Source organism: Thunnus albacares, chromosome 11 (genome assembly GCF_914725855.1).
Source record: "Thunnus albacares chromosome 11, fThuAlb1.1, whole genome shotgun sequence".
NCBI classification, from domain to species: Eukaryota; Metazoa; Chordata; class Actinopteri; order Scombriformes; family Scombridae; genus Thunnus; species Thunnus albacares.
The window spans coordinates 12175893-12192339 of record NC_058116.1 but is presented as its reverse complement, the minus strand read 5'-3'; the positions used below and the strand labels follow the sequence as shown (position 1 = coordinate 12192339).

The 16447-nt window shown below is 41.8% G+C and overlaps 2 protein-coding genes across 2 annotated transcripts; one reads left to right on the top strand and one right to left on the bottom strand.

Annotated features, from left to right (window-relative positions):
- Positions 1-154: 154 nt before the first annotated feature.
- Positions 155-3535, top strand: asb11 (ankyrin repeat and SOCS box containing 11). The gene is made up of 7 exons (XM_044366087.1): positions 155-352; positions 787-866; positions 976-1083; positions 1237-1387; positions 1481-1615; positions 2460-2648; positions 2809-3535. Exons 1-7 carry the CDS (start codon positions 256-258, stop codon positions 2931-2933), a joined length of 885 nt encoding a protein of 294 aa, XP_044222022.1. The 5' UTR covers positions 155-255; the 3' UTR covers positions 2934-3535.
- A 778-nt stretch (positions 3536-4313) lies between these two features.
- LOC122992383 (gastrin-releasing peptide receptor-like) lies at positions 4314-13862 on the bottom strand. The gene is made up of 3 exons (XM_044366165.1): positions 13262-13862; positions 7947-8298; positions 4314-6226 (listed from the first exon to the last, which is right to left on the bottom strand). Exons 1-3 carry the CDS (start codon positions 13675-13677, stop codon positions 5912-5914), a joined length of 1083 nt encoding a protein of 360 aa, XP_044222100.1. The 5' UTR covers positions 13678-13862; the 3' UTR covers positions 4314-5911.
- Between the last annotated feature and the right edge of the window lie 2585 nt (positions 13863-16447).

Sequence of the window (16447 nt, the reverse complement as noted above, 5' to 3'; positions counted from 1 at the left end):
TGTACATGCATATTTGTAAGTGCTTCATTTCAAGGTGTATCAGTGCAGGCCCATTCTAGCAACCATTGTTATGCACATACTGTAGACTATATCCATGGATTGGGACAAGGCTGGGCGGGAAGTGGCAATGTGGGGGAGGTGGCCAAGGACCCAGATAAGAGGGGGAGGAAGACCAACTTCAGGTTTGTGCATCTGACTGGGCCAGCCCAAGTCCTGGACAGTCGTGGAGGAGTCTGCTGTTGGTTCATTTTCATCATGGCTGCTGTTCAAACGGAGGTTTCCCTGTACTCACAACCATGGCAGAGGCCTTTGCACATCTATGGGGGGCTGGTGTGCAACTCTCTGATGGCTGGTAAGCTTTTTTTTGTCTTCTTGGCCATTTCAACTCAGTCGTATTGTATTATGAGAGACGTTAAGAGATACCACTGCATTACATTTCTTATTTCTTTTATACATGTACAAACATTTTAGTGACTGTGGTATGGCTGAATTTAAGCAACAAATTCCTAGTTTTGTTTTTTGTTCTTGAAAGTTAGTTTTTGTAGTAAGGATTGCATAATGAAAGTGTTGACTGGGCTCTGCAGCGGCCCTGGGTGTCTAGTTCATTCTTGTTAGTTCAGGGAGTTTGATGTTTATAGTTGGGATGACCCTGAAACCAGAAAAACATGTATTCAAATGAGGTCATCTTAACATCACAATGGACAGAGAGCAAGATCGCTTTGGCCATGAGCGTATCTGTGTGTTTTCTGAACGTGGAGACTTCTCTGATCTTATTGTGTGTCTCAGACTCCTGGTCGGACAGAACTCCTCTCCATGAAGCAGCCTACCAGGGCAGACTGCTCCACCTGAGATCCCTCATCACTCAGGTAAACTTACACTGGCTCTTTCTTGACATGCACAACACAAGCATGGATTGTATGATGAAATACAAATGAAAACCTAAAGACAGTTTATCCTCTCTGATGTCCCCTGCAGGGCTTCCATGTAGACACGCTCACCATGGACAGAGTCTCTCCTCTCCATGAGGCTTGTCTCGGGGGCCATTATGCTTGTGCCAAGTTCCTGCTGGACAGTGGTGCAAATGTAAGAGTGCAGGCTGTTTTCAGTTTGGAGATATATTTATTTTTAGGGTGTTTATGATCTAAATGTGGGGGAATTTGTTAACACGTTTTGAATAAGGAAACATGGGTCTTTTAACAGTGGTATCATATTGTTTCCTCACACATTCCTCCACAGGTGGACGCAGTATCAACAGATGGCGCCACACCTCTTTTCAACTCCTGCAGCAGTGGGAGTGCTGCCTGTGTCAGGCTGATCCTGCAGCACAGTGCCTCCATCCACACCACATACCAGCTGGCGTCACCCATCCATGAGGCCGCAAAGAAAGGTGTGTATGTGCAGATATGTACAGATACTAGAGACGTGGTCTGTCACAGCACAGATTCTGACATAGTGTTGTTTCTTGTTTCTCTTTCATCAGATCACAGAGAGTGTCTGGAGCTGCTGATCTCATATGGAGCTCATATTGACATGGAGCTGCCAGTGGTGGGGACACCGTTGTATTCTGCATGCATGGCCCGGGCCGCAGCCTGCGTAGATATGCTGCTACACTCAGGTAATCTGCAACCTCTGCAGTGTAACAAACAGTAAGGAACAATCCTCACAGACACAGAGGGCTGTTTATGACAAATGTATAAAGTGAAAAACTTCACACTGAGCCACTCATATGCTGCATTGTTGGTCTCACTAGTGATTTCTCATCGCCTTACATACACATTGATACCCAAACTACAACAAGGACCATTAGCCTTCAGTTGTGCTGTATGTTTTCAGTCCTTGTTGTGTTGCATATTCCATGTATTCAATTAAATTAACACACCAAGGTTTTCAGTATTTGATAATTTCCAAACTGTGACTCATTTATTAGGTAATACAGACAGTAGAGAGTGGAATTAGTCATCTCATTCACTTCCATACCTTGTGCTTGATAACAGTATGTTGAGTGATGGTATAAAAGTAACATAATCCAAAGAAGGAATAATGTGTGGAACTGAGTGTGGTTTTGAATCTTGTTCACAAATAATAGTTTAATGATTTCAGTGTGCTGGTCTGGAAACAGACCAGCACACTGATTTAGTTGCTGTTTGTTATCACGCCATTTACACTCTCAGTGGAAACAGGAAACAGCAAAATAACTGCTAGATTTATCAGTCTAATTTACAGAACTGTCAGGCGTGGCTGCAAACCATTTCGTGTTTTTCATAGCTCTGCTCCAAGTTCTGTTCCAATCTTTTAATTTAATTTTCACTCAGTATTTCTTAATCATTCTAACCACAAAGTGCTGGAATGAACAGTTTGTGAGGACTCATGGGTGGTTTTACTGTTTATGGTCTAAATAACATCATTTGGTTGGTCTGATGTGTTTCCTTGAGTCCGTTTGTGGTTTTTTGTTCATGTAGGGGCAGATGTTCAAATAGGCTGTGGGCAGGACAGTCCGCTACATGCTGCAGTTCGAGAAGGAGAAGCCAAAGTAGTGGACCTGCTGCTGGACTTTGGGGCCGATGGGGGTTGTAGGAACGCTGAGGGCAAGACCCCTCTGGATCTGGCAACACCAAACAGCACAGTGAGAATTGCACTGCAGAAAAGAGGTATGTTGTGCATGCATGCATGTTACAGAAACACTCCAAATCTAAATCTAATCTAAGGTAGAACAACTCCACTCTCTCTCTGTCTCTCTCTGTCTGTCTCTCTCTCTCTCTCTCTCTCTCTCTCTCTCTCTCTCTCTCTCTCTCTCTCTCACCTGATCAGGTCCCTGCTCTCTGTCTCAGCTGTGTCGTTTCTGTATTCGCCGAACTCTGGGAAGGAGTCGTCTGCACAGTGCCTCCAGCCTATTCCTTCCACCAATTATCAAGGACTTCCTCCTCTACCAATGAGCCGTCTCTGCTTGGCTTTGTGGCTCTCTGTGGACTACATAGATTTATTTGTCCTTCACATTTTTACCTTGTCTCCAACCAATGAGGCAAAACATGTGAGAAAAAGACATCTACATTCAGAGAATGGGACTAAGTTTTGTCAGTCGTCTGTATTTTATAATACGGTAGCTTTCAATAATATAATCGTTGCCATTTTCATATTAGTCAAATGAAATATGTTGGATACAAGTGTAATTTCATATGATATTAGAGGTTATGTATTTTTGTACTCTTAAAGAAGTGCTTTCTGTTTCCTTTGTATGGATTTTACATTGTTCCAATTTTTTTTTTTTATAATGACAGTTTTATATTTTTGTGCAGGATCTCACAAAATAGGTATAACTTGTAAATCTCTGTATCCACTAAAACTAAATATTGTATTTTGTAAAAAGTATTCTAAAAAGATGATGGTAATGTTGTTTTGTGGGTATCTATGGTGATCTATAAGTCACATGGCTGATCAATGGACTGTAAATAAGGAAACCAGAAGCAAGACAAGACACACAAAAATGTTTAGTGAATAAAGCACGGTGAACTGAGGAAGACGTATTAATTTTGATGAACTTACAAAAAATATTTGTTGGAAATATTTCCAGATTTTGCAGCATTGTCAACACAAGGATTAAAGAAGGAGGCAACTTTAAAAGAAAAGTCTGAGTACACTAGATTTCAGTGAACTGAGCAGTGGACGGTGTTGCTCAAGGGGAATTAATTTCCTGTATTCAAATACCAATCTAAAAGGTCACCTCTGCAGAGACTTGAAGAATCTTGTTTGAGTAGATTTAACTTGACGCTTCTTCATTTAAATAGCACAGAAAAGTGTGAGCCTTCACAGAAAGTTCTGAAAGAGGGATATATGCTGTGATTTTGCGTGTGTATGTGTGTCAATGGATTTCCTGCTGCTCATGCCCACATTCAGCGGTTACATGCAATACCTGTGAGATGATAACACCATTCAGAATGTCCACAATCTTTCACTGATGTCTCCACTGTGTACAAAATGACATTTGGAGGAGTTGTACACAGCATGTTAGATAAAGCAACTTAGATGTTGACATTTTCTGAGAAGCCCACAGTTCACAGTAGGTTTACACCAAACACCCATGTTACATACAAAGAGCAGGTCTACTGACTCAATGTAATAAAATTTATTCTAGAAATATAATCCAATGTAGTCCAAATATAATCCAATGTAGTCAATTGTGTTACACCATGGGAAAAGTCAGAAATGCAGCAGAGTGAAATACTCAGTGGTGCTACTGTGCTTCTCTTGATCTGTGGTATCAATCAATACACCAGAATGTTTCACATGTTTTTTGACTTTTATCAGCTCACAATCAGAGAACCTCTTAAAAATTACATCTCAAATCATATTTAATAGTATACAAACATCAAGATGGCACAAATCAACAACAAATTTACAGCACAGTTCTGTAATATAAACACAATTAACAGTATTGTTGTACCTTGTGAATACTTTGTGAAACTGCATATCAGCAACATATTATTAGGACAGAAATGATTAGTCGATTTAATCGATTAGTCGACGGACAGAAAATTAATCATCATTAAATAATCTATCCAAGAACGTGAGTCTACAATCAGCTCTGTGAGTTGTACTTATGACAACTCACAGCAGCACTTTGACCTAAATGCCTATTTGTTTACCATCTCAGTATAACACATTAGCATGCTATCATTTGCTAATTAACACAAGGTACAGCTGAGGCTGATGGGAAAGTCATTTCATTCATTTTGCTGATATTTGGTCAACAAAATTAGAAAGAGGATTAAAGTTATTACCATTCATTTTGAGGGGGAGATGAATGTCTGCACCAAATTTAATGTCAATCCATTGAATAGTTGTTGAGATATTTCAGTCTGGATCAAAGTGGTGAACTGACCGACAGACTCAGCATCATCGTCATCCTTAGAAACATGCCTAAAGATGCTAAATATTCACTTTCCAGCTTCTTAAGATGTTAGCATTAGCTGCTTTTCTCAGTTTTAAATCATTGTGAATTGATTATCGTTGGGTTTTGGACTGTTGGTCAGACTAAACAAGTTATTTTAACGTGTCACATTTAGCAAATTTAAAAAATAATAACGGATGAACTAATAATAAACATAATCAGTACTTGCAGCCCTATATATTATTATACATATTATTATTACATTACATGAACAAAAAGCTGCTGAATTTTGTACAAGTCTAACAAACACACCACTAACTAACTCAAGATATTTAACAGGAACATCTCTGTGAATACAACATGTGACATTTAACAATTCTTCTGGTAACATTTGACCCATCTTGCATAAAAAACGTTTCCAGTACACAAAATAGCAGGAATTAAATATGTTCACTTTGAATATTTTACAACCATTAAAACCTCAAATGTCAGAGGAACCTGCTGTTCCTCTCCAGCAGATAAAAACATGCACAACAGAACTAAAACCATAAGTGAATTTCATTTTACACCTAAAGATCTTTGATTTTTACATCAAACAGATTCATAACACAAAGAGAAAAAACTACCAACTATAAGGATTTGCTTTTTTACATTTGTTTGACATATGTACAAAAAATGTTCTGTACCAGAGTTACTGACAAGCAGCTTTACATCTGCACTGATTGTATCTCTTCAGAAACAGTTCTTTTGATAGTTGGATAGTCAGCAGGTAAGATATTAAGATATATGTTTATATATGTAACATTATTTCAGGGTGTTTTGTAATAAAAGGTAAGTGAGAAGTGATGAACTCATGACTGAGATGGCTTGACAAGTGGTTGTCTCCATTCATCATACTGACGCTAACACTTCTACATCAGAACTGAACATGATGTCTGTAAAACTCAGTGTGAGGAGATAATTATCACATGATCGACATGACTCCAGATCAAGTTAATGAAACCCCCCACAGGTTGACAGATGTTTTTAGACAGTGGTTATGTTTGTGCTCCTGCTACTCTGGCTGTGCAAGTGTCTCTGAGTATGGGAGCACAGGAGCTGCTTGTTAAAGTGTTTGCTGAAGCTTTTGCTCATCAGGTAGAGGGCAAACGGGTTCACACAGGAGTTGGTGAAGGCCAAGATGCGAGCACACACGCTGGCGATGAAGTGGCCCAGTGATGTGTCCACCTGGTCGTAGTGATAGGAGCGGTACAAGTAGATCACATGACTGGGCAACCAGCAGACAGCAAACAAGCCAACAAACACCAGAACAGTCTTTGCCAGACGCTTCCTGGACTTTATCTGAGATGAGAGTACAAAGAGAAGAAAGCGTTTATTTGTCTCCTTGTGGCCATTGCAGTTTTCTTGTTTTACATTCTTGGCAGCAATATTGTGTTTTATCATGTACCTACTACATGTCATGCTTATTTTTTTTGTATAACAAAGCACTCCTGCAATAAAAATCTCATTGAGTTTACATATTGTAAATAAAAGTTTCAAACAATCAGTCAGTATCTCTCAACACAGTAGAATTACTGAATATGGAAATACTTAAGAACAAAACGACTCATAAATGGCAAAAAGTATCGATCTAAAACTGGCTTCCTGCAACATTAAATCACAAAAAAGACAAAAATATACAAATACTAAATATGCATAAAAATTCAAAATTATACTTAAGCATTTCTCATTTTTCCTTTATGAATGCATCAACATTGATATATAGAGTAACCCAGCACCCCTGAGAATATTATTTTTGCCGACCTTCAGTAGTTAAACTTCTCACCTTGATGTAGTGATATAAAAGTGTACTCCAAACACCATCACTGGTGGGTGCGGTCAGAGGGGAAACAGGCTTGAAATTTTCAACTGGAGAGGGCAGTGAAACACTGCTTTTCAGCCTAATGTTCAGTTACTCTTCGAATGCATTTTTATACAGTACATCAGTATTAGTATCAGTGGTTCTCAGCTGTTTTGGCTCATGACCTCTGTGACCTCTACCGGCTGAGACCAGTTCAACAAAAGAATGTTTTTCTTTTTCTTTGTTTTATGTAAAAAATTCTTAGATATGAAAGTATCCAATAATTCTCAAGACTAGAGTTGAACCGTTTTTTGTTTTTTTTTCTGTTGACAACACAGTCTCACCTGAATGTCCATTTAGTACCTGTTCCATAGCTTTTGGTCACATCACATGATCTTCATCAGCAGATAGTTAGTAATTGTATATCTTCACATGAGAAGTCCTTAAAGTGCTCAGAAAAAAAGTTAAGCTTGAACATCTATAACTCCACAGCAGCTACTAAATAAACCTTGAGACTGTTTTGTCAACTGCTGTTCCCAAGTCAAGAATGAACATACATTTTTTGATGCTTTCCTATCCTGTTAATCATCTTTTGACCCCTCAGATTTATCTTGTGACTCCTTGTGTGGGTTCTGACCCTCAGGTTGGGAACCACTCCAGTTCCAGTATGTATGTGGATATGAATATATGAATGGAAGTTGCAGCAATGGTGCATGTACATGTACATGTATAGTTAGATGTTCAATTTTCACACTATAATACCCACTGCACCAACAAATTATACATATTTGTTTCAGTTTAAAATACTAAATGTACAATGCATTTCATTCATTACTGTATTTTTGAAAAGGTTCTATATACTGTACATAACCACCTACTATATGTATATAAAGTAACATGTCTTTTTTTTACCATTTAATATTTTCCTCAGCACTCCTTGCACTCTTCACTTCTTTGCACTATTTGTATCCTGTTTACAGTTCACAGAAATGGTTTCACCGGTTGATAGACATTCCTTGTGTATATTTCTGAAGACTGTTATATTGTTATTCTGTGTAAGTACACTGAGAGCCACTAAATTGGAGTCAAATTCCTTGTATGCATAAACATACTTGGCCAATAAAGAGCATTCTGATTCTGAGATTATTGTATTTAATTGTTTTGTTAAAGGTTTTAGAGGAAAAATATTATTAATCGGAAATAAAATGTGTATGTCCTCACCTGTTTCTGCATGTGCAGGTGTCCTTCAGCGGGGATGTTCACAGAGCTCCTGACCAGGCTGTGAGCAATGAAGCAGTAGTAGATGGATATGATGAAGAGCGGGATGATGTAGAAGATCAGGAAGGAGGCGGTGGAGTGAATCTTTGGGTGCAGCTCCCCGGCATGGGGGTAGGGTGCACAGGTCACAAATGACTCATTGGTGTGGCTGGTGGTGAAGGTGTGCAGGTCAGAGAAGACGGCTTCAGGAATCGCCAGAGTCACTGAGAGGAGCCAGATTGCCCCGGCTTGTAAACAGATACTGAGTGTAGCGCTGGACCTGTGGATATCCAGGGGTTTGACAATCGCTCTGTACCTAAAAGGAGAGGAGAAATTAATTGTAAACTGGAATGATAATGGGTTTTTTTCCTTAGTGTGGAAAGACTGCTCATATTAAGATGAGCGCTGATTACCTCATTAAACTTTCTGATTATGCATGCAACCAAAAACAACTGTCTCATCACTGATTTCAATGTGGCACTCCACCACTTTGGACCGAGGCAGACTGTTGTGTACATATATCTATTGATCCCTCTGAACACATCTTCAGTGATGTTCCTGGAATCATCAGGTGTTTTTGGGTCTTTCAAAATCATACACCCTCCTCCAGGTGACCCAGCTGGGGCTAATCAGACCCCAGCTTGTGTCCAGATGGCTAGCTACTTATGACTACATGCCCAAATGTCTCAAGGCTCTGGCTAAGGAACAGGCAGCAAATCCATTGCATCCAACTTCCAATGGGAGACACCTCACTCTCCACCCAGCCTGCTTACAGTTGCTGACCGGTCCTGCGTACTTGGAGAGCTTCCTTTCAATGGCCTCTTCCAAGCAATCTTCCCATGGCACTGTCAGCTCCAGCAGCACAGCTTGCTTGGTGGACTCAGACACAAGGACAATATCTGGTTACAGGGTGGTGGCTGCAATATGGTTGGGGTACTTCAGCTACTGTTCAAGGTCCCCCGACAGCTGCCAGTCCCTTGCAGAGGTCAGGCTGCCAAAAGATGTTTTTTTGGAGGGCTTTTGCAGCTCCCCGGCTCTGACAAAGGTGATGGCCTGCTTGGAGGGTCGGGACCGCTTTGCTCACTCAACTCCTGTGCTAATGGCTTCAGCGATGGTTTTCAGAACTCCTTTGGTACTGTCCCTATCCAAGTACCTTTGTGCAACAGCTGAGGATGTGCTCTAGGGTTCCTCGCTTGGAGCAGAGTAGGCATGCTGGTGGCTCTAGTTTACCCCATTTGTGCAGATTTGATGGGCTTGGAAACACATCATATACTGCCTGGATGAAAAATTTGATGCGGTGTGGCTCAGCCTTCCAAAGTTCAGCCCAGGTCACTTTCCTCTTAACAGCATTCTCCCATTTTGTCCAAGTTCTCTGTTGCTTCATTCCCACCGACTTGCAGGTTCTGGTCTCCTTCACTGCTGCTCTCACCTCCTCCTGAACTAGGCGGCACCTTTCCTTTCCTCTGATGGTTTTCATTTGGGGAATTGGAAAGGATCCTAGCCCAGCTCGGCCTCATGTGACCACTCCAACCAGCTTATTGTGATACAGCCTTGCCTCTGCTTCCTGAACAGCTTCTTCTGCCTTCTACTTCCTGCCGGTCCTCACTTTGATCCCTGCTTTAGCCAGCTTTGGATCACTTGAGTCCCTGTACTGTACCTCTGGTTCTTGTTACTTTGAATTCCTCCTCCAAGGACTTGAAGGGCAGTCGCAATTTGTTGTGGTGTCCATAGAGTGCAATGCTGCTCAGGCTCTTTGGCACCTTCAGCGATCTCCTGAGGTGGTTGCTGACCCTCCTCTCTTAGGTCACTACTATTATTCCATGCTGATACACCCAGGCTTTGAACTTTCCAGGTAGGCCAGACTTGTCCACAGATTTCAGCCAGCCCTCAAACTCTGTGCAGGTCGACTGAATGGATGTCATGTCCCTCAGAAAGCTGTCAAAAACCTTGCTTTAGCTATTGACTGGCTTCTCTGTGATAGTTGGGATGGTTGTGCCTGCAATGTTGAACCAGAACTTTTCCTCGACCTTTCCTTTCCTCAGCATCATAGATCTTGATTTTGCTGGTTTGAAACACATCCAAACCCACTCCGGCTTTTCAAGCCCCTGCAGAATCCACCAGCATCCCAGGACTGATTCTGTGGTGAATCTGAGGTCATCCATGAATGCCCTGATGGGTGGTTGCCGTTCAGCGGAATTCGTTCTGGGCCCTTTGTACTCTGGTTCAGCAGACTTAGTGAGCATGTTCACGGCTAGGGAGAATAGTGCCACAGAGATAGTGCACCCTGTGATGATGCCAATCTTCACCTTGTGCAAGCTTGATGTAATTGGTCCTGAAGAAACCCTCATCCTGAAGTTGCTATAGTAATCAGCGATGAGGTCTCTGATTCTGCTGGGGACATAATGTTTGTATGAGCTGCACCAGCTTGTGTGGAATAGAGCCATATGCATTTGCCAGATCAAGCCACAACACTCACAGGTCGCCCTTGTTCTCTCTGACCTCCATGATGAGTTGTGTCTCCACACCGGTGTGGTCCAGACAGCCTGGCATCCCTGAAATGCCACCCTTCAAGACTGATGTGTCAATGTAGGTGTTCTTGGCCAGCTGGGTGCACAGTCGATTGGAAATGGCACTGAAGAGGACCTTTGCCTCGACACACAGCAGGAAGATGATGTGTAACTGGTCTATCTGGGTGGAGTTTTCCTTCTTCGGGATCCACACCCCTTTAGCCACTCTCCACTGCTCTGGGATCTTCCTCCCTTCTTCAGAGGACTCGCAGGATCTTCCACAGACGCAGCAGGAGTTTGGGACAGTTCTTGGTGCTGTTTGGTCCTGGCGCAGAGTTTTCCCTTGCTTTGCGGACAACCTGCCTGACTTCCTTTAGCCGCAGTTCTGACATGTCGAAAAACACATTCAATTCAGGGGAATCTATTAGGATGTTACACTCTCCCAACTCCTGCTCTCTTTCAAGATCACTGTATGTCTTCTTCAGATGTTGGTCCATGTCTTCCTGTGAGCAGACCAGTTTCCCACTGCGCTTCTGCCCCAGCAACTCCTTGGTGAACCTGAAGGGGCTGATAAGAAAGTCAAGATGTTTTCAGGCTCTTTCGCAATGCCGTCTCTGATGCCACTCTGTGGAGAACCCTGATCTTCTTTCATAGGATGCACATCAGCTGGGCCAAGCTAAGCCACTCCTCTTCTCCTGCCTGCTTGTACTGGGACTTCAGCACTTTCATCTCCTGCTCGATGTTGTGGATTCTCACGGCTCTTTGGTTCTTCAAATAAGGTGTTCTGGAGCCTTTCTTCTCTTCTTCACCAAACCATTCAGCTGCGATGCTGACAATGATTGTTGTCATGGCTTGTAGCTTCTCATCGTCCTCCCCAGTCACTGTTGCCTCCAGAATTTGGTTGACATCTTCGTCAAACTGCATCCACAGTGAAGTCATGTTAGCTGCAAGCCATGTGATCCACCTCCTCTTAGACTTGATGTTAGAGGGATTAGTTTGCAACACCTGGAGGTTCCGGGAACTATGGGGTGACTCTGGGCCTGGCACCTCCTGCATCTCATCAGGTTGGACACTTGTGCAATGTGCTGCTTCTGCTCCAACCAGACACGTCATCCTTGCTTGGTGGTTCTTCAAGCTGCAATTGTTCTTGCAGATTTTGCCACATACACACTGTTTGCTCATAGTCATTTGTTCTTTGCCTGGGTCTGATGCCGTTGTGTCATCCTTCCCCCCTCTCGGGCACCCCCGGGGGTATTTTTCCATTAGATACATCATAGCTTTTTTCATCATAGACTCAATTTCCTTCCTTCCATCACAACAAGAAAATCTTAAGCTTATCTTATACAGCAGAGAAAATTAATTTAGGATTTAAATCAAAACAGGAATGATAATATTGGCTCCTGGACAGGATGAGTTACACATCAAAGAGACAGTTTGTTAATTAAAACTGGCATTAAATGTTCTTTTGTTCCCGAAAGCTACAAAATTTCCAAAGGTCACATGTGCTGGAAATACTGAAAGATGCTGGCAGCTCCCAACACTTGTTCAGACAAGTTTTCAACGCATCATAGACTGAATATTTACTTTACTGTTTCAGGTTGTTTATTCCCAGATCAACAGAAATACCACCAAAATCATTGTAGTTCTACATTAAAATTATCACATTATATTAAATCAGTCTAACACCTAAATATAATGTTCCTAACATTACACTTATACATAACATTAGACTTTCTTGTTGCACTTGATATTCGCAAAGGAACACACAGTTTTGCTGAGATAATTGTAACAGTGTCATTGTAATTACTGTAGTTTTTTTTATCTATTCAACCTACTGGTGTGTTTATTTTTTCAAACTTGCATTGTACAGACAAAAACTGTTCAAACCCATACAGCTTTATTTAAAAAATTCCAAAAAATAGGCCAGCATGGACAGTGAGGACACTAAAATCATGTCCTTATTGTTGCCAGTTTGTGATAATTCAGAGGTTTAAAGGAGCCAAGGAGGAACAAGTAAGAGGAATATTTTGAGATTATTTTGAATATCAAGCTCAATTTTAAAGCCAACATGAACAAGAAGTCCTAGAAGAATAAGTTTGAAAAGAGAATTGGAACATCTAAAGTGCCCTGACAACAGAGCAAACTCCAATCTCATAATGAAGACTGTGTGATAAGGTCAAAAGCTCCAGAACAAGCAAGTAAGTGGACCCTGAGTTGAGTTTCTTTTGTGGATGGAGTTCAGGGAAAGTTTACATTCTACATAACTTAAACAAATGACTTATTGTGAGTCTTGGCTTGTTGTGCCATTTTTAAGTAAATGTGATTATTTTTAGACCAAAAAAAAGTCAGAATTGCATTCTTGACAGAGTGGAAAAAGTTTTGGAGCATTTACTTACATCATGATCTAAACAAATTAAATGTACAGGAAAATATAATTCAAAATTTAAATATGTAAAACATAAAAAAACAATCATTTACATACTTGATGCAGTGGAGATCAACTACGAATCTGCATGTCAGCTGAGTTCTGGAGAAATGTGCATTAAATTATGCAAAACACTTTATATATACAGAATATTTCCATTTTATATAATAATGCAGCCATGATAAACATATTTTGGTTTTGAATATATCAGTCATTGTAAGCATTATGTGGCTTCAGCGCGGATTTGTTTTTTAATTTAAACAAACCTAAGAGGTGTTTAAGGATGAATGAAGAAGCTCAGAAGTTAAAAACACTTTTTAAAGCATGACCAACTGTGTGAGGAGTACCGGTCAGCCGAGAGAGCAGTGAGGGTGAAAACGGACACTCCCACCGAGGTGAGCTGGATGAACGGGATGAGTTTGCATCCAACCCGGCCAAAGAGCCACTCGTCCACCAGGTATCTGCTGGCGTCCACCGGGGCGCAGGTCACCAGCAGCAGCAGGTCCCCCAGAGCCAGGCTGGACAGGAACAAGTTGGGCACCGTGCGCATGGACTTCACCAACAGACATGTCTTCATTAAAGTCACATTTCCCACCAGACCTACGATGATGATGATTCCGTAGACAGCAGCAATCCCGATGCCAGGGAGCCAGATGTTGTACTGGTGCTGTTCTCCTGTGGAGTCCCAAAACACTCTGGACACATTCAGAACCGAGAGCCTGCTGTCCTCTGGCTCTAACACGAAGGAATCCTCCAGAGACATCACAGCATACAGTGAGAGGACAGAGGTTTCGATGGGAGAGTCTGATGTCGCTGGTGCGTTTGGTGAGAGGCTTTATACGCGCCATCCTGCTGTTGTGTGCGTCATTTTATGAGCTGCAAGTTGAAGATTGTCAGGATGAGGGCGACCACCAGGATGAGAGTGCCAATAACAAACCGTATAGACTGATCTGATTTACACCTTAACATGCAGTTTTAACCTTTAATTTCGTAATGTAAGAAGTTGAAGATGAAATGGTCACCTTGACTGGATGTGAAGTGGAGTTATTACCCCTTCATTGTATATTAGAAGTTAAGGTGGAAAGTGCAAAAACTAACAACAATGCAACGCTAACTGGAATATGGTTATATAAAGCGAAAGACTATCCTTAAATAGCAGATACCAGAAATTGACCTACACCCTACATAACAACATCAAGTGGACTCATATATTCTGCATCAGTTTGTTTCAGCTCTTCATTAAAGCTATATGCTCTTCAGTGGTGGAATGTGACTAAGTATATTTACTAATCAGCAAATTAGTCCATTGGTGTGCAATCAGAGTTAATGGAACATAAGTATTTTTCACTTGCATTAGTCAAACTGTAATTCAAGGAGGTGTGTGTGTGTGTGTATATATATATATATATATACACACACACACACACACACACACACACACACACACACGGCTGGATTACAAACTGGGTAACTGGCCAGGTTCAAGGCATGTCAGTTCATGCATGATTTTAACAATTGATTAAATACATGAACTATTTGATTAAATAAAAATTTGTTGGGGGATTTGCACCACTAATGTACGAAAACCATTAAGAGATCAATGGGGGTCCTTGATAGCTGAAATGGTGGGCCTGGGAGGAACAGGGAAAAAGAGACTTTCCACCTGGAAGTTGCCATCTCAAGATCCATCTTCCAGATGGCAGGGAGGAGCCTCAAAAACCCTGGGTCTTCATATAGTAAAATGTCTCTTGGTAAACCAAAAGCTTCCCAGGCACTCAGGAGTCTGAGCCGCTGAATGTCTGCAGGGTCCATTATTGGCCAATTTGTACCGTCAACAGTGTTAGTGGGGACTGGGATTGGCCTTGGAGGGGCATGATCAGACAGGAGGCTAGCTGACTTAAGGGCAAAGGTAGACAGGAGGATAGCAGTCTCAGGTGCAGGCCAAAGAACTGCAGGTTGGAGGTTAGCTGACTGGGAAGCAGGCTGGTTGGACTGACTCTTTGTGGTGCTGGGCAACAGAGACTCTGTGGCACTGGGGAGCTGTCAGGAGCTGACAGGACAGGCTCTGGAATGGCCTGGCATGGTGGTAACATGGCCTAAAAAATACTGGGTTTCTTTTCACAAAGCCTGGGAGTCTGGCAGACACTTCAAGGACCTCCAAGGGCAAGGTGGGTTCCCAGGAATGGGTTTGGGGCTGGAGCTGGCTCAGGACAGGTGGGCTGCAGACTCACAAAACATAACCTGATTCACTGAGTGACAGGCTGGTTGTGAACAGACTGGGGTGCAGGCTTAGAGACTACAAGAGAGTCAACTAAGCTGGTCTGCAGGAAATGGTTGAGCTTCTCACGACATCCAGGTGGGGAACAAAATAACTCACCCATGGCCTCTCCTTGAAATACTGCTGCTGTACAAAGATCTTCTCCAGGAGCGATGTACACTGATGTGAGTGAGAGGCAATGAGTTTTGCCACAGTCCGATCAAACTCAGAAACCTTTTCTGAAAAAGGCATTACTCTGCTGGGACCATATCTTGGTCAGATTGTACTGTCACAGGTAGCAGAGCAGATGGACCCAAATGCAGAAACTGAGGCAGAATTACTGATTTAAGATCTTTACTTTGAGTTCAGCAGTCCAGTAACAGAAGGCTCACAAGCTGGCATGAAACAAGGAACATAGACAAGCTGAAACATTGACGACAATCTGACAAACAACTAAGAGAACAGACAGGTATATATACACAGGGGACTAATCACAAGACAAGGCACAGCTGGGATGAGCAGGGACCAGAATAAGGAGAGAACATGATGATTGGGTAACAAGGTGATTAGGAGGGTGTGGCAGGCAAACATAGGGCAAGGCTGACAAGGCTAACACAGGATAATACCAAGCTTAAGCACTACACAAAGAAACACAAATGTCAAATGCAGTTATCACAAACCATTTGTAACCCAGATCACAATCAGAATGCACACAATCCTCTTTATCACTGAGGTAGAGTATATGCTGTGCAAGTTCAGACCGGACTGAAAACAAAGACAGACCAACCAATATAGGCAACCCAAATAATCACCATGCAAGATAGTCTTTTAGACACAAATCAGCTTTGTCCCACTCAGTCCAGTCTGAGGGCCTCTGGAGGACAGGTGGAGAATGGCAGAACCATAACGTATTTATTTAGTCGGGGATTTCTTACAAGCCACTAATACCAGTATTTTTTGTTTGTTTATAGTGCAATACAAGTGACTAACATAAAAACAAACAAACAAACAAAAACATACAACACAGCACAAGACAAGAGGGAGAACTAGACTCAAACAAACCAAAACAAAATACACAAAAAAGGCAAAACAGCAGTAACAACAACAACAACAACAACAACAACAACAACAACAACAAAGCAAACAAACAAACAAACAAAAAGAAAAAAGACATGATGTTTGACTTAGATCATCTAATTGTAGTACGCATGTGTTTAGGTAGGTGTGTGTGTGTGTATGTGTCGATGGGTGGGTTTTCTGTCTGAAAGAGTTAGAG